At 35.3% G+C, this 21,589-nt stretch overlaps 2 protein-coding genes across 6 annotated transcripts; one reads left to right on the top strand and one right to left on the bottom strand.

Moving 5' to 3' along the window:
- The first annotated feature begins 149 nt into the window (after nucleotides 1-149).
- Nucleotides 150-20,742, top strand: LOC101884942 (scavenger receptor cysteine-rich domain-containing protein DMBT1). Its single transcript, XM_088649900.1, has 14 exons — nucleotides 150-213; nucleotides 322-657; nucleotides 746-1,072; nucleotides 2,449-2,754; nucleotides 3,372-3,466; nucleotides 3,990-4,080; nucleotides 14,958-15,056; nucleotides 16,345-16,383; nucleotides 16,477-16,806; nucleotides 17,195-17,503; nucleotides 19,513-19,809; nucleotides 20,110-20,204; nucleotides 20,455-20,548; nucleotides 20,646-20,742. Exons 1-14 carry the CDS (start codon nucleotides 180-182, stop codon nucleotides 20,654-20,656), a joined length of 2,463 nt encoding a protein of 820 aa, XP_088506026.1. The 5' UTR covers nucleotides 150-179; the 3' UTR covers nucleotides 20,657-20,742.
- LOC101884879 (CD5 antigen-like) lies at nucleotides 5,849-12,243 on the bottom strand. Of its 5 annotated transcripts, none has more exons than XR_015482494.2 (9): nucleotides 12,194-12,243; nucleotides 11,647-11,682; nucleotides 11,216-11,536; nucleotides 10,813-11,121; nucleotides 8,661-9,025; nucleotides 8,218-8,381; nucleotides 7,547-7,654; nucleotides 6,258-6,610; nucleotides 5,849-6,135 (listed from the first exon to the last, which is right to left on the bottom strand). XR_015482494.2 is itself a non-coding variant. In XM_087247940.2 (9 exons), the coding sequence occupies exons 1-9, from the start codon at nucleotides 12,204-12,206 to the stop codon at nucleotides 6,130-6,132; spliced, it is 1,563 nt and encodes a 520-aa protein (XP_087104066.2). In that variant the 5' UTR covers nucleotides 12,207-12,243; the 3' UTR covers nucleotides 5,849-6,129. The 5 variants fall into 5 exon arrangements, 4 of the variants coding, with proteins under 4 accessions (XP_087104066.2, XP_088506069.1, XP_088506070.1 ...); XM_087247940.2 differs by having other exon boundaries at nucleotides 8,218-8,325; nucleotides 8,717-9,025; XM_087247941.2 differs by having other exon boundaries at nucleotides 6,009-6,135; nucleotides 8,218-8,325; nucleotides 8,717-9,025; nucleotides 12,198-12,228.
- Nucleotides 20,743-21,589: the final 847 nt, after the last annotated feature.

Below are 21,589 nucleotides of genomic sequence, written 5' to 3'. Positions count from 1 at the left end.
TCGTTCTGTTAGATTCGTAATTTGTAGATACTGAATTATGACAATAGTAAAAGATTTTCTTGCTGCCAGATAAATTCTATAGCAAAAAAGCGCTAATTTTAAATGATGAAATGTGATCTGGAATTATTCTGATTCGCAAAACTCTCAAATGAATTATTTTTAATTTCCCTTCAGGCACAATGTTTAAGTCCATCTTGCTCATTCTCTTCTTGGGTATGAAGATGAATGCAGACATACACTGCTTTCTTTATTTCATTACCACACTGCTATAGTACACCGTGTGTGATGGCCCTCTATGATGTTTTTTTTTTACTCATGCAGAATTTGGAAATGCACCTTCAGTTGAAGCTTTTGTGAGAGTCATGAATGGTGATAACTCTTGTTCTGGACGAGTGGAGTTTTATTATGATGGTCAGTGGGGAACAGTGTGTGATGCTGGCTGGGATCTGACAGATGCTGCAGTGGTGTGTAGAGAACTGGGCTGTGGGAATGTGATTAGGGCAGTGACTAATGCTTATTTTGGACAAGGATCGGGACGACTATCCATGTATTATGTAGAGTGTAATGGTTATGAGGCTTCGCTGATGTACTGCTGGTATAGTGCATTGGCATTGGATTACTGTACATATTCTCAAGGTGCTGGAGTCATTTGTGAAGGTGAATGAAAAATGCCGAATTGCATAAAATATACTGGATAAAACCAGCAAAAAAAACAGCTTTTCTAATTTCTGTTTTTATTTATTAGATATAGCCTCTAAAAGGGTTGACCTGAGGTTGGCAAATGGCCGTGACTCTTGTTCTGGACGAGTTGAGGTTTTCTATAATGGCTCATGGGGAACAGTGAGTGATGATGGCTGGGATCTGTCAGACGCTGCAGTGGTGTGTAGAGAACTGGACTGTGGGAATGTGATTGAGGCAAAGAGCGCTGCTTATTTTGGACAAGGAACAGGACCGGTATGGTTGAACACAGTGCAATGCAATGGGACTGAGAACTCGTTGGTGAACTGTACATCCTCTCAATGGGGAATACAGAGTGGTAACCATTCAAAAGACTCCGGAGTCATCTGTAACAGTGAGTGCCAAAGACGCAGATGCACTTTGCATAATGCCTTAAAGCCTAAGTTAAAACAATCATGTAAATTCTGTTTGTACTCATTTTTTGAGTATGTCATTCTGTGCTGTTGTTTTATTTCTAAAACTTTGTATCAGGCCAAAAATACTTTTGGTCTGACAAATACTTTAAAGCATTAAGCAGTTACAAGACAATAAATAAACACGTATTCCGATTTCGGTTCTTTAACACATTTCCAAAAAAGTTAGAACAGTAAAGCATTTACCACTTTATAATGTTGCCATTCTTTTTAACAACACTTAAAATACCTTTAGGAACTGAAGACACCAAGTGTTGAAGTGTTTCAGGTGTAATTCTGTCCCATTCTTCCTGCTAACAAGTCTTAAGGTGAGCAACAGTATGGGGTCTTTTTTTTTGCGCTTCAAAATGCGCCACACATTCTCTGTTGGAGACAGGTCAGGACTGCAGGCAGGCTAGTCAAGTACCTGTATCCCCTTCCTCCGCAGCCAGGACTGCATATTGTGTGCAGAATGTTGTTTTGCATTGTCTTGTTGGAAGATGCATGGGCATCCCTGGAAAAAAAGGCAGCATATTGTGCTCCAAATCTTTACTTTTCAGCATTAATGGTGCCATCACAGAAGTGCAAGTTACCTTTGCTGAGGACCTGACACAACCCCAATACCATCACGGACCCTGGCTTTTGGACTTGTTGCTGGTCTGGAGGATTCTTTTCTTCTTTGGTCTGGAGCACATGGGGTCAATTTCTTCCCAAAAATACTGATTCATGTGACCAAACTTCTAGTTGCGGAGGAAGAGGAAAACGGGAACTTGACTGGCCTGCCTGCAGTCCCGACCTGTCTTCTATAGAAAATGCGTGGGGTATTTTAAAATACAAAATGTGACAATGAAGAGCCCATACTGTTACCCACCTTAGGACTTGTTTGAAGGAAATATGAGACAGAATTACACTTACTTGGTGCCTTAAGTCCCTAAAGGTCTTTTAAGTGTTGTTAATAGGAATGGCAACATTACAAAGTGGTAATTGCTTAACTGCTCCATGTGTTGAAAGAGCCAAAATTGAAATACGTACTTAATTAAAATAACAACAACATCAACATGAGAAACACATTAAATAATGTGCTGTTGTATTATCAGCAATGAAATACAACTTTCTTTTTTATTGACTGTTTTTCATAGTGTCCCAACTTTTTTGATTTCGAGTTAAGTAATTAACAACTAAGTGTTACATCATACATTTACGAATACACTATTTAAAACAATCTAGTTTATAGGGGAACTGTAGCCAGCAACTTATTGCTCAGATTTAATTGTTAGAAAGGACTCAGCGTTGTTTGTGTGTGACCCTGTTTGATCAGATGTGAAGCTGGTGAGCGGCTCCAGTGCATGTGATGGCAAAGTTCAGATTCTGCATGAAAATATCTGGGGCTTAGTGTGTTCCTACAACTGGGACAAAACGGATGCTTCAGTCGTGTGTCAACAGCTGAACTGTGGTGATACTGTACAGCTGTTAACATCAGTTCTTAATGCTTATGATTACTATCATGTCTGGATGAGTAATGTGGCCTGTACAGGAGACGAGTTGTCACTGCAAAACTGCCCTTTTCCTGGATGGGCTGCCAGCTACTGTTCAACTGGCTCTACTGCAGGAGTGCTTTGCCAAAGTAAGATCATCTCACTTGTGAGTTTCTCGAATCACAATGGCCGTATGAAATCAAAACTGACATGTTTTATTTGATGGTTTATTTCAATTGCACTTTTACAGTGTAGGTTGTGTAAAAACTCTGTATAAAGTGCTATAGAAATAATAGATTAATGTATTATTGTAAGTTATTTATCCATGCCCATTATTATTTCTTCATTATTTCTTTATTAATATTTCTTTTTTTTCTCATGACACGTCTAGTATTAGGGCAGGATCAGCTTACATGATTTCATGTCACTCACGTGAAATCCACCAATAGCAAACCACAATCCACAAAGACAAAATCACTGGTGTTCTTCATTCAAGAAACACTTTTACTCAACCATAAGTCACAATACAGTGTAAAACTATATATTTTTAGTGTTTCCTTTTTGTTTACTTATTCAAATTGCATTTTGTACCCTTCGGATACTGTCTTCAAGCAGTTTGTCAGTGTGCAATTCATAAACAGAGCTAAATAATGATATTTATCACTCTTTTTCTATCTTCTATTTTAGACCTGCAAACTTAATGCAAAAATGCTAACCTGAAAAATAATTCATCTTGTAAAGCTTATGTCAATGTTTTACTTTTCAGAAACTGTGAAGCAAGTTGCGGTGAGGATTGCGTTGAATGTCCAGGACGGAGTAAATGTGAATGATCCAGAGATTAAAAAGAAACTTCTAGAGAAGGTGAGTTGAATGTTAACAACCTGGCAAATAATAATAGACTGAAGTAGAACATTTTGAACCACTTTACAGAAAAATCACATTAGCTAAAGACTATACATCTATTTTATATCTAAATATAGATAAACATTGTCTCAAATATTTGCATGCATATATTAAAAAATTAAGTTGTCTCAACAAAACCTCAAGAATTGTGTTTTTTCAGATAATTTTAAATAAGTAGTTTGAACGAGCAGCAAAAATAGTTTTGAGTGGACATATATTGTGTAATTCAATCATAATAAATTTTTGCTCAGCACCAGTATTTTAATAAACAACTTTTTGTGATTTTAGAAGTTAACATCTACTAAGATTATTAAATGCTGTAGATCTATTCTTCATTGTTCATTTACATCAGCATTAGCAAAAATGTGCGTTACCAAAAGTGCAAAGATCAAAAATATTAAGAAAGAGAGCGCTCCTCTATTAGGAGTTTATTAAGACTGATCATGAAATGCTCTTCCTAAAATGTCACTGAATTTCACAGATAAGGAATGTAACTCAAAGTAAAGGAGTATATAGCCTGAACTGGAAAACCCAACCTAATGAACAGGTCTTTGAACAGAAAAAATCCTCAGGTTTGTAAACTGAGAGTTGTTGGGTTTTATTTGTAATAAGTTGTTTATTATGGGCTTTTATTGACTTTAATTATAAACTTGTGTTCACAGGTCTTTTTTGAATAACTGGGGAGGAAGAAAACACAAACTCTAACTGTTATCAATATATTTGATGCTCAGTCTATCAATTTATTGATAGGTATCATTTGATATAGAAAATTAGTTGTCTTATTTACTTTAAAAAATTATGTTTGCAAAAATAAGATGATATTTAAGTCATTTAGAAGGAAATGTCTGTCTATTTAAATTAATAAATATTATATATATATATATATATATATATATATATATATATATATATATATATATATATATATATATATATAATTTTTATTTGCATAATATACAGCTATATTTTATATCTAAATATAAATAAACATCTTCTCAAATATATGCATGCATGTGTTTACTTATATATACATAATAAATATACACAGTACACACACACTGTAAAAATACTAATTTATTGATAGTTATTATTTGAAATAGAAAATTAGTTGTCTTATTTACTTTAAAAAGTATGTTTGCAAAAATAAGATGATGTTTAAGTCATTTAAAAGGAAATGTCTGTCTATTTAAATTAATAAATATTCTATATATTGTATATAGAATAAATATTCTATATATGGAAATGAAATGTGCATAGAGTAGTGTGCATACACTAATGTAATGATGGTTCCTGGTGTCACAAAAAATTAAAGATTTGTTTTTTTTTCTCAAAATAAGGCACACTACCTGATAAAAGTGCTGTCACCTATTCAAGTTTTAGGAACAACAAATAATAACTTGACTTCTAGTTGATCATTTGATATTAAAAGTGGTTTATATGCGAAGCAAAGGCCTCTAGATTATGCTTATTTTACCAAAATAAAATATGATCATGCCATGATTTATAATGATTTGATGAGGACAGTAAGGTCTGACTTTGCTTAAAAAGTCTTGTCACATTTCAGAAATAGTGTCCAGTATAGAATATAAAGTCATGCTGTAGTGGAAAAAACAATTGATATTGTGTAGGACTCCATCATAAGCTTGGAGGACTGCATCTCTGCAATGACTCAACTTATTAATAAAGTCATCTGGAATGGCAAAGAAATCGTTCTTGCAGGACTCCCAGAGTTCATCAAGATTTTTTGGATTCATCTTCAATGCCTCCTCCTCCGTCTTACCCCAGACATACTCAATAATGTTCATGTCTGGTGACTGGGCTGGCCAATCCTGGAGCACCTTGACCTTCTTTGCTTTCAGGAACTTTGATGTGAAAGCTGAAGTATGAAAAGGAGTCCTATCCTGCTGAAGAATTTGCCCTCTCCTGTAGTTTAGAATGTATAATCTTGGATCCATGCAGGTTCCAATAGGTCTTCTGCAGTATTTGTGATGCAGTTCAACAGATGATTCATCAGAAAAATCAACTTTTTGCCACTTTTCCAAGTGATCAACTAGAAGTCAAGTTATCATTTATTGCTTTTACAACTGGGGTCGATGACAATACTTTTGTCAGGTAGTGTACATTCTATGACATTTAGTTTATTGGCATTACACCTGATGAATTTGTTTATGTAAAGAGATCTAACACCGTATACACAAATTAACAGTTAAGCAAATAATCTCACAGAATAGATATTGTTATTTTGTTAATCAATAGATAATGAAAATTGTTAAGATTGTGTTGTATAAAACATGAATTATATATTGCAGCAAACAAAAGCAAATAAACATTTTACAAAGCTCTGCATTTTAATTTTTTATTATACTTACATTTAATATAAATTTTACATTTAATATAAAATGAAAAGTCATAAACAGGACACCATACGCTGGTTTCACATTTAAGTGGATTAAACATAAAACAATTAAGTTGTTCCCAAACAGACTTCAAGATTTGTGTAGTTTCAACTCATTTTAAATAAGTAGTTTGAACAAACAGCAAGCATCATTTCTGAGTGTATTAAATGAATCTCAAGTCTGTTATCACCAGCTTAAAACTAGGAAACAGCTCCACCTAGTGTTTCACCCCTGGTAAGACATGAGAAAAGAGAAGTCAACGAATTTCCAGCCTTAATCATTTAGTTAAAGATGGACAAACATATACGATTAATACTATTTATCACAATCAAAATCTCTTAAAGCACACTCACCTGACAGATAAAGGGAAGTTTCTCAAAGCAGCAGGCATCCATCCATCCAAATGTGTTGTTTTCTCTCTGGAGCTTTCCACAAAATCTGCTTCCTGCATCCACTGGAGACAATTCATTCCAGGCTTTATAATCCACATTCGGCCCACCAGTCCACAACCAGGGTGAGCAAGCATAAAGCATATCCCGTTCAAGTCCAATCCACACTCCACCGCTGATTTGTTTAGCTTGCAGCATTTGTGTGATATACTGTTGTGCAGTGCCGTTTAAAATGTGCACCAGAGTCTGGTGGTGAGCTTTGCAGTATCGTAGTGCATCAATCCAACTTTTTGATTGATTTATAAAGATGAAGTTAACTGAAATAGACAGGAAGCAAACATTGTTATGTTATTATTATCGTAAAGCAATATTGATATTTTGTTCTTTTGCTAATTATGAGTGTGTAATTGCTGTATTTGTATAGCTATTGTTGTATAACCTTTATATAGGTATTTCAGAATGGATATATTTAGAGAGGACAGATCCTTAAACCAAATATTCAAATTAACAAGATAATATGGCTGATTCTGCAGTGTGTATTATTGGAAGATAATTTTTGGCACTAGATGGCTATACGCTTACTGTAGAAAAGCTCCAAAATACCATTTGGGAAAATATCAATGGTGCACATCTACCATTGATGCCCTCCTGAATAATTAACCTATCTGTATATTTTTTCCCCAATTTCTGTTTGATGAAAAGGAGAATTTGTTTCAACACATTTCTAAACATAATATTTTTAATGACTTATTTCTAATAATTGATTTCTTTTATCTTTGCTATGATGACAGTAAACAATTTCTATGTAGTAAAATAGTAAACTATTTAAGATACTAGTATTCACCTTAAGCATTTAAAGGCTTAACTAGGTTATTACGTTGAAGTTATGGTATTTAGGCAAATCAATACACCAATGGTTTGTTCTGTAGACAACCGAAAAAAATATATGGCTTAAGGGCGTTAATAATATTGACCTTAAAATGGTTTTTAAAAAATTAAAAACTGCTTTTATTCTTGCTGAAATAAAACAAATAAGACTTCCTCTAGAAGATAAAAATGTTATGGGAAATACTGTGAAAATCCCTGCTCTGTTGAACATCATTTAGGAAATATTTGAAAAAGAAAATAAAAATTATAGGAGGGTGAATAATTATGACTTCAACTGTCTGAAAAAGGCATTAAATGAATAATAACTGGCTGTAAATCTTGTCTATGCTTTGCATGTTGTCTAAAAAATGCAAATGATGACGTACAAGAGACTGAAGAGATGTCTGTTAGAGAGCTGGTGGTGTGCGCAGCAGATGTAGACGTCACTTGTGTTGTTGAGCTTGACTTTGCCGTTGTTGAAGAGGAACTGTCATCTGTCAAAAGCATGAATAATGATGACTAATACAGTTGAAGTCCAAATTAATAGCCCTCCTGTGAAATATTTATTCTTTTTCAAATATTTCACAAGTGATATTTAATAGACTAAAGAACTTTTCACAGTATTTCCGATAATATGTTTTCTTTTAGAGTCTTATTAGTTTGATTTCATCAACAATCATGCAGTTTTTATTAAAAAAAACAATGAGTTGTCTAATTAACTTAATTAAGCATTTAAATGTTACTTTAAGCTGTATAGAAGTGTCTTGAAAAATATCTAGTCAAATATTATGTACTGTCAACATGGCAAAGATAAAATAAATCAGTTATTAGAAGCTAGTCATTAAAACTATTATGTTTAGAAATGTGTTGAAAAAATTTTCTCTCCATTAAACAGAAAGTGGGGAAAATATACAGGCGGGCTAATAATTCTGACTTTAACTGTATATGTCTAAAATATTGTAAAAAAAAAAAAAAAAAAGGCATTAAATAAATAATAACTGACTGTAAATCTTGTCAATGTTTTGCATGCTGTCTAAAAAAGCAAATGATGACGTACAAGAGACTGAAGAGATGTCTGTTAGAGAGCTGGTGGTGTGCGCAGCAGATGTAGATGTCACTTGTGTTGTTGAGCTTGACTTTGCAGTTGTTGAAGACGAACTGTCATCTGTCAAAAGCATGAATAATGATGAAATGTAGCTTATGTCAGTGCATAAACAAGAACTAGTATGGTTGAAATAAAAAATTAATAGCCCTCCTGTGAAATATTTATTCTTTTTCAAAAAGTGATATTTAATAGAGCAAAGAAATGTTAACAGTATTTCCGATAATATTTCTTTTTCTAGAGACAGTCTAATTAGGGTTTGTTTGGCTAGAATAAATGCAGTTGTGATTTTTTTTTAAATCTCTTTATCTCTCAACATTATTAGCCCCCTTAATCATTTTTTTTCCAATTGTCTACAGATCAAACCACATTTATAATAATTCACGAAGGCTGATAACTGTAACTTTAACTGTATTGTTCTGGTTGGTTGGGTATGTGAATGTCTTTGACTCACTTTGGCAGATGACTCCAGCATCTTTAGAATGATTACAGTTCTGTACGTCCCATCCACTTGATCTGCATCTCTTCAGAGTGATCTCGTTCCCATTACAGTTTAGATTATTTATCCATATTGGTCCCGAGCCTTTCCCAAAAAAAGCCCCTTTTTTAGCCTCTGTAGCATATCCACAGCCAATTTCTCCACATACCACTTCAGCATCTTGTAGATCCCAGCCATCATCACACACTGTTCCCCAGGTTCCGTTATGAAGAACCTCCACTCGTCCAGAACATGAGCTTGAACCGTTCTGCAGGCGAAGTTTGGCTAACAGACATTTAAAGACAGGTTAGAAAAGGAGTTTATGATTACATCTAACTTCACTGTAAGACATTTTTACTGCCATTGTTGGTTCTATGAAAGGCAAAACTCTGACTTTTACTTTCTTTTCTTCATCTTAAGCACAATATAGATTGCACTTCACCCGCTTCATTTCCAGCTGGTTAAATTCATTTGTTATTTAATGAGTTTATGTTCATCCATTCATTCATTTTCAACTAAGCAGTCTTGGGTGAGAACCCCAGCCTTCCCTCTCCCTAGACACTTCCTCTAACTGCTCCGGGGGGATCCCGAGGTGTTCCCAGGCCAGCTAAGAAACATAGTCCCTCCAGCTTGTCCTAGGTCTTCCCCGAGGCCTCCTCCCGGTGGAACATGCCTGGAACACCTCCTTTTAGGCGTCCAGGAGGCATCCAAAACAGATGCCCGAGCCACATCAGCTGACTTCTTTCATTAAGGAGGAGCAGTGGCTCTATTCTAAGCTTCTCCCGGGCGACAGAGCTCCTCACCCCATCTATAAAGGTGCGCCCTGCCACCGTGCAAAGGAAACTCATTTCGGCCGCTTGTGTCCGAGATCTTGTCCTTTCGGTCATGACCCAAAGCTCATGACCATAGGTGAGAGTAGGAACGTTGCTTGACCGGTAAATAGAGAGCGTTATCTTTCGCCTCAGCTCCTTCAATCAAACATGGAGAGTCTCAAAAACCCTTTTGTATGAGGAACTACTTTCTTCCGCCTTGGATTCAAATCATTAGCTAATAGTTAAACAGCTGAGCAAACATCTTTTAAAATTTAGATCTGTAGTTCCTGCTTTTTGCTGGTTGTATGTGGGTGGAGTAATACACAAAGGGTAAAGAGGCTTTACGGGTGCTGATATTACTTAAATATATCACGGCTATCAACCAGATTCAAGAACCAGACAGAACTGTTGTATATATATATATATATATATATATATATATATATATATATATATATATATATATATATATATACAACAGTTCTGTCTGGTTCTTGAATCTGGTTGATATATTGATATATGTGTGTGTATGTATGTATGTATGTATATATATATACCACTAAATATATATATGTATATATATATACCACTAAAATGTACAGTGCTCAGTGTATATAAGTACACCCCCCACAAATATCTAATTTAAATTAATATTTACTATAGGATGCTTTACAATATTATATTTGTGCATATACATTAGTTTAGTCAGGACTGAAGCCAAATCTAGAGCTAATCCAACAAATTAACTTACAATAATGGTTTAAAAATATGTAAAAGTTAGTTCAAATTTATGTTTAAAATACTAAATAAAATTTTCTAAAATAGCAAAAATCATGAGAAGCAAAAAATATTTACAGTTTTGTCGAAATGTTGTAGTTTGTATCTCTTTTTTCCAATATTTTACATGAATTTTAATGAGTTATCTTTTAATTTCTTAAAATGTTCTGTAAGTGAAATATTATTTTAATAAATATAGCTTATATAGTTGTGTTGAAATGCACATATTCACTGAGAAATGAATAAAAATATTCATTTTTAATATGGAATGCACTCATGTATGCTGAGATCTGTGTATATTATAATAATAGTCACTTTGTTAAACTGCAGAATTAAATAGAGGTCAAAAACTAAAAATAAACAGAAAACACCTGTAAAATTAAGGAAACTGTTCGTTAACAGATATTTTTACAGTGTATGTTATGTAGTGTAGAATAATCATTGAAGTGCTATATCAGACTGGGACATTTATAATTCACTTACGGCCACAGGTAACCCCAGCATCCATTTCATGACTGCAGTTCTGTGGAATTGTTTTAGTATGTGCACAATCCAGCAGTGTAGATTCTTTCCCGTTACAGCTCACATTGTTCATCCATACTTTTCCTGAGTAATTCTCAAAATAAGCAGCTCTGTTTGCTGCCAAAGCATCTCCACAGCCCGTCGTTCTACACACCACTGCAGCGTCTGTCAGATTCCAGCCATCATCACACACTGTTCCGTACACACCATTGAATCGAACCTCCACTCGTCCAGAACATGGATTAGTGCCATTAACCAATAAGACAGGAGCTGAAGCCCACGCCAAAGGAAAATATATTTTTTATGTCTATAGAAAGGGATAGTCATTTAAAAAAAAAGCATTGTTTAAAGTTGCAGGACTTACACTGACAGATGACTCCAGCTCCTTTATTACTGCAGTTGGCAGATTGATTTGATGTGCAACTCTTTAAAGTAGATTCATTCCCATTACATTGCACAGTATAGTTCCACATTGATCCTGATCCTTGGCCAAAATAAGCGTAACTTGCATCTACGGCAGCTCCACACCCCAGTTCAGTACACACCACCTTACAATTATTTAGATCCCAGCCATCATCACACACTCTTTTCCACTGACCTTTATCGAAAACCTCCACACGTCCAGAACAAGAGTTATCACCATCTACCAGTCTGGTTACATTTGAACAACTCACAGCTGGAAAACCTATAGGTTATAGAAAGAAATAAATGCCATTTTGTAAGGTAATGTTAACCGTTCAAAGGCATTCATTGCTTTGCTGAAAATGATCAAGTGTGTATCATGAGTGCTTTTACCCAGAAGCAGAATGAGTTGCATCAACCAAAGCATAGCTAAAAATATAGAAAATATGACACATTATTTAGCTTAAATACTCACAAACGTTATATTTTATTGCAATATCAGTATCAGTCTACTCTATTTAGTGTACATTTTCACAGTGTACAATAGCAAGATATACAGAATACATCAATGACATGAAGTTTGATTTTAATAAAAAAAAATCCTAATCCTAAAAGAATCCTAATAAAAAAAGCAGTGTATTTCCTTACCAAAATGCATGAATTAATTGCCATTTAATCTGTTTTAAGATGCGTTATACAGTATATGTTTTTAATATTTACTATACGGTACGACCATTAGCTATTTTTTTGTAATTTTAATCCAAATGTGCAAGCATACTGTGTATGATGTCTATAAAGCAGGCACTTTTAACAGTATCCCCTTTAATTTAATTATGCTAATACATGCTTATTATCTATTCGTAACTAGCTATGACATATATATCATTAAACAAAACAAAAGTAATAACACATGAAAACACCAATGAAATATGATTAATACCTACTGGACGCATCTCTTCTGTTTCAAATTTAGTCAGTGTGTCTGAAAAATCCTTGTATATTTATTTAACGTTATTTGTTAAGCAAATTTGACTTGGTATTAGCCTGCAAGTCCTATCAAATCCATACAAGTTACAGGCATTTGCATAATGCATGCCTATTTTGAAAACAGGATAAGATCCAACAATGAGGCTCTGTCTAAGGCTGTTTTCTTTGAATAGCAATATTATAATACCATTACGGGGAAATGTCTATACGTAAAAAAAAAAAAAAATTGATATTCAGGTTTTGACACTGTCATATTTGACCCAACTAGTACGCTTTTGGTCTACTCTTATTCTTTTGATATAAATAATTAATTTACTTTCAGGACCAGTTGGCATTTCTGTGTGAAGCTTGCATGTTCTCCCCGTGTTCGTGTGAGTGCTCCGGTTTCCCCTACAGTCCAAAGACATGCGCTAGGTGAATTGGATGAGCTAAATTGGCCATAGTGTGTGTGTTTGTGAATGTGAGAGTGTATGGGTGTTTCCCAGTACTGGGCTGTGGCTGAAAGGGCATTCACTGTGTAAAACATATACCGGAATTGGCGGTTCATTCCGCCTTGGCGACCCCTGATAAATAAGGGACTAAGACAAAGGAAAATTAATAATTTTGCTTTCTTACAGGCCTTTATACCAGCGGTTTTATTTCTTTACCCAATGAAGCTCTGCAATTCACTGGCATCAAGCCAACATTGTTATTAAAGCTTATCAAGAAGATTTAAAAGTATATAGAAGAATGTATAGATTAAATAATAAAACTAAAAAAGCATACATTTAATATGATGTATTTAAAATGACACCTAAAATATCAAGTACAGACTGACAAAGCAAGAGTACTCCCGAACAACTGTAAATGTCAAAGAACAGACATGTTACATGGTGCATGCAAATGCTTTAGTGATGATGCCTGTGAAGACAGATGGTCTGTAACTGTATGTATGCTGTATAGTTTGAACAGGGCAGTGGATGTTCTAACAACTGTTGTACTGTCATCCAAATTCATTCATTTCCCTTTATTTATCAAGGGTCGCCACAGCGGAATGAACCACCAACTTATCCAGCATATGTTTTACTCAGCGGATGCCCTTCCAGCCGCAACCCAGTACTGGGTAATACCCATACACTCTTGCATTCACACACATACACTAAGGCCAATTTAATTTTTTCAATTCATCTATATCACATGTCTTTGGACTGTGGGGAAAACTGGAGCACCCGGAGGTAACCCACACCAAGTCGGGGAGAACATGCAAACCCTACACAGAAATGCCTATTGACCCAGCTGGGGCTCGAATCAGTGCCCTTCTTGCTGTGAGGCGATCATGCTACCCACTGCACACAATGATGCCCTATCCAAATTTGTATTATCACTAATATAAATGTATATCAAGGTGCAGATGCAATTATTTTTATCTACCCAGTAAATAACACAGACATCCGCATTTAATAATGAAAGGAATTCATACATTACTGGATATAACTGTGCTGCACATAAAGAGCAGAGTCTGTCTGAAGCGTTCTAAAGAAAACCCCGCCACATTCATTTGTTTACTGTGGTGAACTTTATTTATTTATTTTTCCTGTAAGGTCATAAAGTATGTTAATGTCCACACAGTTTGTCACAATGCTGGGTTTCTTTGCACTTTCTGACTTTGTTAGTGTGTTTTAAGCCGTGCATATACAGTTGAAACCAAAATTATTAGCCCTTCTGAATATTTATTTCCCCAATTTCTGTATAACGGAGAGAAGATTTTTTCATAAACATAATATTTTTAATAACTCATTTCTAATAACTGATTTCTTTGATCTTTAAATATTATATATATATATATATATATATATATATATATATATATATATATATATATATATATATATATACATATATATATTAGTGTTCAGCTTAAAGTGACCTTTCAAAGCTTATCTTAATGAGGCAAGTTTGTTTTGAATCTGGAAAAAAAACATTGCTTAAGACGGGGCTAATAATATTGACCTTAAAATGCTTTCAAAAAATAAAAACAGCTTTTATTCAAGCTGTAATAAAACAAATAAGATTTTCTCCAAAAGAAAAAATATAGGAAATGCTGTGAAAAATGCATTGCTTCATTAAACATCATTTGGAAAACATTTGAGATAAAGAGGAGCTAATAATTCTGACTTCAACTGTAGAGAGAGAATTGTCCAAACCAGGAATGTGAAGGACCTTTTTTAGTATCTACGTGTATTAAAAAATAATCCATTGTTGTGTTTATTTATACTTGTATGCTGGTTGTGCAAGTAAATACAAACAAATTGAGAGTCCTGACTTTTGGGAATTTTGCCATTTAATTTCCATGTGCTTTGCATGCCTGCAAATGTGGAAATGATGTAACATGACACTGGTTGACCAAAATGATCCCAGTGAAATATTTTCATACAGCATACTGATAGATCTCCCTTTCACAGTAATCAGTGTATGAAGACCGTTAAATAAACAATTGGAAAGTGGTGCATTAATATGATCACAAAACGTCATGCAAACACTAGTTGAATCCTATCTGTTAGGGCAGGCTACTCCAGTTTATTGTGGGTGAGAAATTCACTACTGTATTCATGCACCTTCCTGAGATATCAATTGGGTTGCAATGTGAATGATCCTGTAAGATGGACTGTAGGACGTTAAGAGCTTTCTATCTTGTGTTGATCTTTGTCTTTTAAGGTCATCTAATGGGCGGAGCTAAGAAGATTCCATATTCAAATTAAATCACCTGGAGATCTCCTTCACTGGATATCACGCCATCACAGAGAAAACAACACTTCTGGAAGGACAGACATTAACAGGTAAAAACAAAATTATGGCGACGTGTTTAATGACTGTATTAATTTACACATTTTTATAATGTGTTAAAAAATCCTAACCCTGAATGTTAATTTTTGGGGGTTGATTGTGCCTTATTTGTATTTAATTGATATAGAAACACGTTTATTGACTGTATTCATTTACAGGCAGTTATAATGTGTTGAGAATCCCTGCTTTTTATAGATGCTTTGAATATTTGCAGTTATTTCAGGAAGATTTTGTGTTTTTTTCTTAGATGCTTAGAATATTCTCAGATTTAACCTTTTATTAATAAATTCAATAACACTGAATTGAACTAAAAGTTATTCATAATTCTCCTGAAACATTATCCTTCACCTCATATTGTAAAGAATGACGAACATCATCACATTATGCATTTTATTATGTGTGTGTATGAAGTATTTTGCAGAAATGTCCTTATGCCAAACAGAATGCTTTAAATGTTACAATGGGTTTACAATGTGGTTTGTATGTGAACCAGTTTGATCAGCAGAAATCCTAACCCCCTATCCCAGTAAGTTCATTTTTAGGGGGTTGATTGCAGTTTATTTGTATTTAATTGATACAGAAACATGTTTATTGACTGTATTAATTTACAGGCAGTTAAAATGTGTTGAGAATCCCTGCTCTTTTATAGATGCTTCGAATATTTGCAGTTATTTCATGAAGTTGTCGGGGGTTTTTTTTCTGAAACATTAAGTTAAAGTTAAGTTAAAACTTAAATGATTAATGTTCGGGTTACACTTTATTTGAAGTCACATTAACTACTATGTACATACTGTACATTTAAATTGATAACTCTGTGCAATGCACTTATGTATGCACATGTATATACATTGTAATTAGATTTTTATTTTTTTTTTGCAACTATTTCATTTCTGTAATTGCATTTCTAATTACACTGTTGACCCATCCCTTACACCATAGGTCTCAAACTAGATTCCTGGAGGGCCGCAGCTCCATAGTTTTGCTCCAACCCTAATCAAACACAGCTGATGCAACTAATCAAAGAGTTAAAGACTTTTTTGAACACCTTGATTATTTGGATCAACTGTGTTTGATTAGGGTTGGAGCAAAACTGTGCAGAGCCCTCCAATAATTGAGTTTGAAGACCTATGCCTTGCACCTTAACCCACGCCTAAATATGTCCCTAATAGCCCCTAAATTCTTCTACAGTTCATTGTGAACACATTATTAGGTACATTTGACATATTTTTGATAGTTAATGTCACTTAAAATAAGGTTTAACCAATGTTCTGTTTCTTTCAGGCACAATGTTAAAGTCCTTCTTGCTCATTCTCATTTTAGGTATGTTTGCAGACATACATTACATTTCTATATTTAATATCATGATGATGTTGTACGCCCTTTCATGGTGTTTTATAATTCATTTCGATTTAGGGAATGGACTTCCAGTGGAAGCATCTCTGAGATTGATGAATGGTGGGAACTCTTGCTCTGGACGAGTGGAGGTTTTCTATAATGACGCATGGGGAACGGTGTGTGATGATTCCTGGGATCTGTCAGACGCTGCGGTGGTGTGTAGAGAGATCGGATGTGGGAATGCAACTGAGGCAAAGAGCAATGCTTATTTTGGTTCAGGAACTGGATCAATATGGATGGATGATGTGCTTTGCATTGGCAGCGAGTCCTCTCTGGTAGACTGTAAGAGAAGCGCGTGGGGAATACATAACTGTGTGCATGGTGAAGATGCTGGAGTCATTTGTGAAGGTGAGTGAAGGCTGTATTTATTGAAATATACGGTCACACTTTATTTTGATGGTCCAATTGTTGAATTTAAGTCACATTGCATCTACATGCCAACTAATTCTCGTTAGATTGTAGGTTGACTGTTAGGTTGGGATTAGGGTTAATATAAGTTTAGATTTACTTGCAAGGTTTTTTATAGTCAGTTAAATGTCTGTTGAAGGAGCATATCAACCAATATTAAGTGGACAATCTACTTATAGACCATCAAAATAAGGTGTTACCAAATATACAAATACTGTACACACTATGTCTGGAACTCTGTGTTATACTTCTATGTCTGTTTCTACTTTTATTCATTACATTCACCTCAAAAACTAAAGCTAAGTCTATCAAATTTTATTATATTTAGGCCCCATTAGGTTGGCAAATGGCCGTGACTCTTGTTCTGGGCGAGTGGAGTGGATTCATAATAAGACATGGGGAACAGTGAGTGATGATGGCTGGGATCTGTCAGACGCTGCAGTGGTGTGTAGAGAACTGGACTGTGGGAATGTGATTGAGGCAAAGAGCGCTGCTTATTTTGGACAAGGAACAGGACCGGTATGGTTGGGCGCAGTGCAATGCATTGGGACCGAGGACTCGTTGATGAACTGTACATCCACAAAATGGGAAATACAGAGCGGTGACCATTCAAGAGATGCTGGAGTCATCTGTAACAGTGAGTAGCAAAGATGCAGATGCACTTTGCATGATGCCTTGTAAATTCCTTCAATAACTCATTACTTTATTGTGGGTTTTTTATTTGTACTTTTATTTAGTGTGTATTTTAAATTGTTAAAGAACAATTTAGCAGACACTTTAGGACTAAACTCGCAGTACAACATGGTTTCATCAATTTTACATTAGTTTACCTTACATTAGCAAATTTGTTTTAACATTAGTTTACCACATTAGTTACAGCATACCAAAGACTATAGAATACACAAGACATGTCACTCCTGTAGTTTTGGTTGGGGAAGAGTGTAACATTCAATATGGAAAATGAAGCCTCACCTGCAAGTACATAAGCCGATTATCGATCGCTATAGACTGACTATTCTCTGGGGCACCTACAGCACGCTTTTTCAACCTCTCCCTGATCAAACACAATTGAATCAACTCATCAGAACATTAGAAGAGACTCCAAAACCTGAATTTAATGGGTCAGATGAGGGAGAAATCCAAAATATGTACTGTTCGTGTGCCTCTTGAAACAGGGTCAGGAAACACTGATCTGGGGCAGGGGCTCGAAACAGATGCGACTTTCAGCAGATTTTGTGTGATTCAAACTGTAGAAAAATGAGAGACTAAGAGACAGTTGCTGTTTAATTTTATTGGTGATTCTTAATATGAAATTTAATCGCAAGCTTTGCAAGAAATTTTGGAGAATTGATGTTTCCTCATTTGAACAAAATGGCTGAGCATACTGCCCGTTTGATTGACAGGCGATCCAGCAAATCAAAATGCACTTATTCTGTGCCCCCGTCACTGTCACACATTGTCAAACAAGCAAAACAATGCAACTATACAGGTGTAATAGAATAACATGAGTGATTAACATGAAAATAAAATTAAATGTGCTCAAATGGAACACACACTGTAAAAAAAAAAACTTGCTGCCTAAATATTTTTAGTTGAATCAAAGGAAATTGTATAGTTATTTAAGCTTACATCAGGCAAGCTGACTATCCGCTTGTTAAGTGTGATGTCACGTGAAGCGGCTTCTGGGTCCAAGTGCTCTATTCTACTGAATGGAGAGACTCATGAAATGGTAATAATAAACGTTTACAAAGTGATTTATTACTTTTGAAAATAGCGATCGCAATATATATGTCCATGCCTAATATCCGATGGCCAGAAAGTGATTAATTTTTTTATAAATTGGTAAAATTTTGGTTTTTGTTATCCAGCAAGCCCAGAGATTGTTGTGTACACTATAATTTTATATAAAATGAACTTTAATGTGTGATAGGAATAAAAACGTGATCATAAACGAATGATTTCTCCACTCAAATGAATGGCGGCTTGGACCCGGAAACAGTATTACATACGTCACCAACACGTCCCCACTTAACAAGCGGATAAATACTTTTTAACTTTTTATAACTAAAAATATTTAGTTCAGACCAGAATAACTTATTGATATCAGTTAAAGAAACATAAAAACATTTGTTTTCATGAATTTTTGTGATATTTTTTACTGTGCAGAAAGCAGATATGCAATTCCTAAATACATCTTAAATACAAATATCTCCTCTCTGGCTGTCATTATCAGTCTCACACAAGTATTTTCCTTTTATTTAAAAGTTGTGAAAACACTTTGGTGGAGATTTTCTTTTATGATTTGAGCAAAAATATGTATTTGCAGTACTTTCACATCCACTGCTCTATAAGTTTACTACAACTATGATGAATTCCACTACTGAGATAACTAGAAATGTGAAAAGGGTGAATAGATAATAGATTTTCACATATAACCCTTTATTAATGACCTCATAAACACTGAAATGAGCTCAAACCAACAAATCCTTCAGGAGAATGTTTCATTGTTTTGTTTTATCAATTTGTCATTGCATTCATTTCATGTGCATGAAGTGTTTTGTAGAAATTTCCTCATGCTAACCACAACGCTTCTAATGTGACAATGAGTTTGTACAGTGTGGCTTGTGTGTGAACCTGTTTGATCAGATGTGAAGCTGGTGAACGGCTCCAGTGCGTGTGAGGGCAGATTTCAGATCCTGCATAATGATATCTGGGGCTCAGTGTGTTCCTCGGGCTGGGACGAAAAAGACGCTTCAGTGTTGTGTCAACAGCTGGGTTGTGATGATACTGGACAGCCGAAGACATTCGCAAGTCCTTCAGTGGTGAATATCTGGATGAACAATGTGGCCTGTACAGGAGATGAGTTGTCACTGCAAACCTGTCCTTTTGCTGGATGGGGGTCAAGCTGTTTGACTGGACTTTCTGCAGGAGTGCTTTGCCAAAGTAAGATCATCTTACATGAGAGCATCACAAATTCAGGCATCATGATATCAAAACTGGTGTTTTATTGTGTGATACTAGAGTACAGATACACTGATACAGAGTTTGATTAACTAGCACAGTTGTGTCTGATTGGGTTGCAAAAAAACTGTGCAGGCAGCCCCGCTGTAAAGCTTATCATGTCTATATTTCACTTGCAAAAATTAATTTTCTCTTGTGTTTTCAAGGACAATGCAGTTAAAAGATGCTAATATGAAAAGTATTCCTCCTGTAATGCTTTTTGTGTCTGTATTTCACTTGTAGAAACTACAAAACAAGTTGTGGTGAGCTTTGTGTTAACCATCAACAATGGACTGGATGTCAATGATCCACAGATTAAGCAGAAATATCTGGACAAGGTGAGGTTCATGGGAACTTTTAGTAAACAACTTGACAAATACTAATACTTCCAAAAATATTAAACAAACGTTTACATTAGTAACGGATGTAGTTTTTAACAAGAACTAAGATGATATGGATGTATCATCATCCATTTCACATTTCAGTAACAAAGATCAGTGTTACCAAAAGTAAAAACTTCTGACAATTACAGTGATAAATGGGTTAATAAGTGTGATCACTTAATGTTTTCTTAATAAAATTTCACAGATAAGGAATGTAGTTGAAGGTAAAGGAGTAAATAGTGTGAACTGGAGAACACAACCTGATGGAAAGGTGTTTCATGAACAGAAAACATCCACAGGTTTGTAAACTGAGAGGTGATGGACACTACCTAAAATACAAGTAAACATAATCAAGCATAATTGACTTTGGTTTAACTCAGTTATACTTGTTCACAGGTCCTTTATGAATAAAGGAGGAGTCAAAAACTGCTTATAAGGTTTAAATCCAATGTTCATCTATTATTACAAATTGTTCCGAATAACTGAAGAAAAATACAGCTGAAGAATCTTCTTATTTATTTACATCTTAAGGAATTTTCCCAAAACTAAATGTTTATTGGGGAAGGAAATGTGTATATAATGGTATGTTGATTCCCTGGTTTCATGAAGAGAAAAAAAATATTTAAAAAATCAAGTAGATTTTTTTCAACCCGGGCTCATTGTGGAAACGTAGCCCCGCGGACGTGTGTGGAGACCGCGAAATACGTCCTGGGAGGTACGTATTCGAGCAGTTTTTGTTTTCGCGAATCCATAAGAGGCCGCTGTGCGCGCTGTCCGTCCGACGGACTGACTGAATGACTGAACAATCGACTGGGCGGCCAATCGGTCGACCCAGCCGCCCTCATCCTTCGCTGTTATTTTTTTGGATTCTGTTTTTCATCTTACCTGATTTCTGGAACCGCTCTTCCCCGGACTCGATCCCGGTCGTCATCGTGGCCGGCTCCTCCTCCCTCCGGGCCTCCGCTCTGCCGACGTAATGCTTCGAGCTAAGTGGACAAACTGGTTGAGCCGGGAAAGCCCTCCACACGGAGGTGAGCCGTCAGCCGGCGAGCACGAAGAGGAGGAGCGGAGCGGCGTCACACCGCCCCCCAGTGTTCGCTCGATAAAAAACAAAACAAAAACACAGCCATACGTACCTCCGGCCATGTAAATCGCGGTCTCCAGAAACGTCCGCGGGGCTACGTTTCCAGAATGAGCTTGGGTTGATTTTTTTTATGTACTTATTTACAATAATTGTATTTCCCCCGAAAAATGACTTTCTGTGATATTTCAATAATTGACTGTGCTCCTGATAAACTGACTAAATAATAAATGATGTGATGAGATGTAACACCATATAA

This window comes from Danio rerio, chromosome 4 (genome assembly GCF_052040795.2).
Source record: "Danio rerio strain M-AB ecotype USA chromosome 4, GRCz13ab, whole genome shotgun sequence".
NCBI classification, from domain to species: domain Eukaryota; kingdom Metazoa; phylum Chordata; class Actinopteri; order Cypriniformes; family Danionidae; genus Danio; species Danio rerio.
The sequence above is the reverse complement of the archived record's forward strand: the minus strand, read 5'-3'. Positions and strand labels throughout refer to the sequence as shown.

Excerpts from the sequence above, each read along its gene's own strand:
- LOC101884942 (XM_088649900.1), top strand. The coding sequence starts at position 180 with ATGTTTAAGTCCATCTTGCTCATTCTCTTCTTGG. Across the intron at positions 658-745 it reads TGCTGGAGTCATTTGTGAAG|ATATAGCCTCTAAAAGGGTT; the intron begins GTGAATGAAAAA and ends TTTATTTATTAG. Across the intron at positions 1,073-2,448 it reads CTCCGGAGTCATCTGTAACA|ATGTGAAGCTGGTGAGCGGC; the intron begins GTGAGTGCCAAA and ends CTGTTTGATCAG.
- LOC101884879 (XM_087247940.2), bottom strand. Across the intron at positions 11,537-11,646 it reads GCAACTCATTCTGCTTCTGG|GTTTTCCAGCTGTGAGTTGT; the intron begins GTAAAAGCACTC and ends TATAACCTATAG. Across the intron at positions 6,611-7,546 it reads AGACATCTCTTCAGTCTCTT|TTAACTTCATCTTTATAAAT; the intron begins GTACGTCATCAT and ends TGTCTATTTCAG.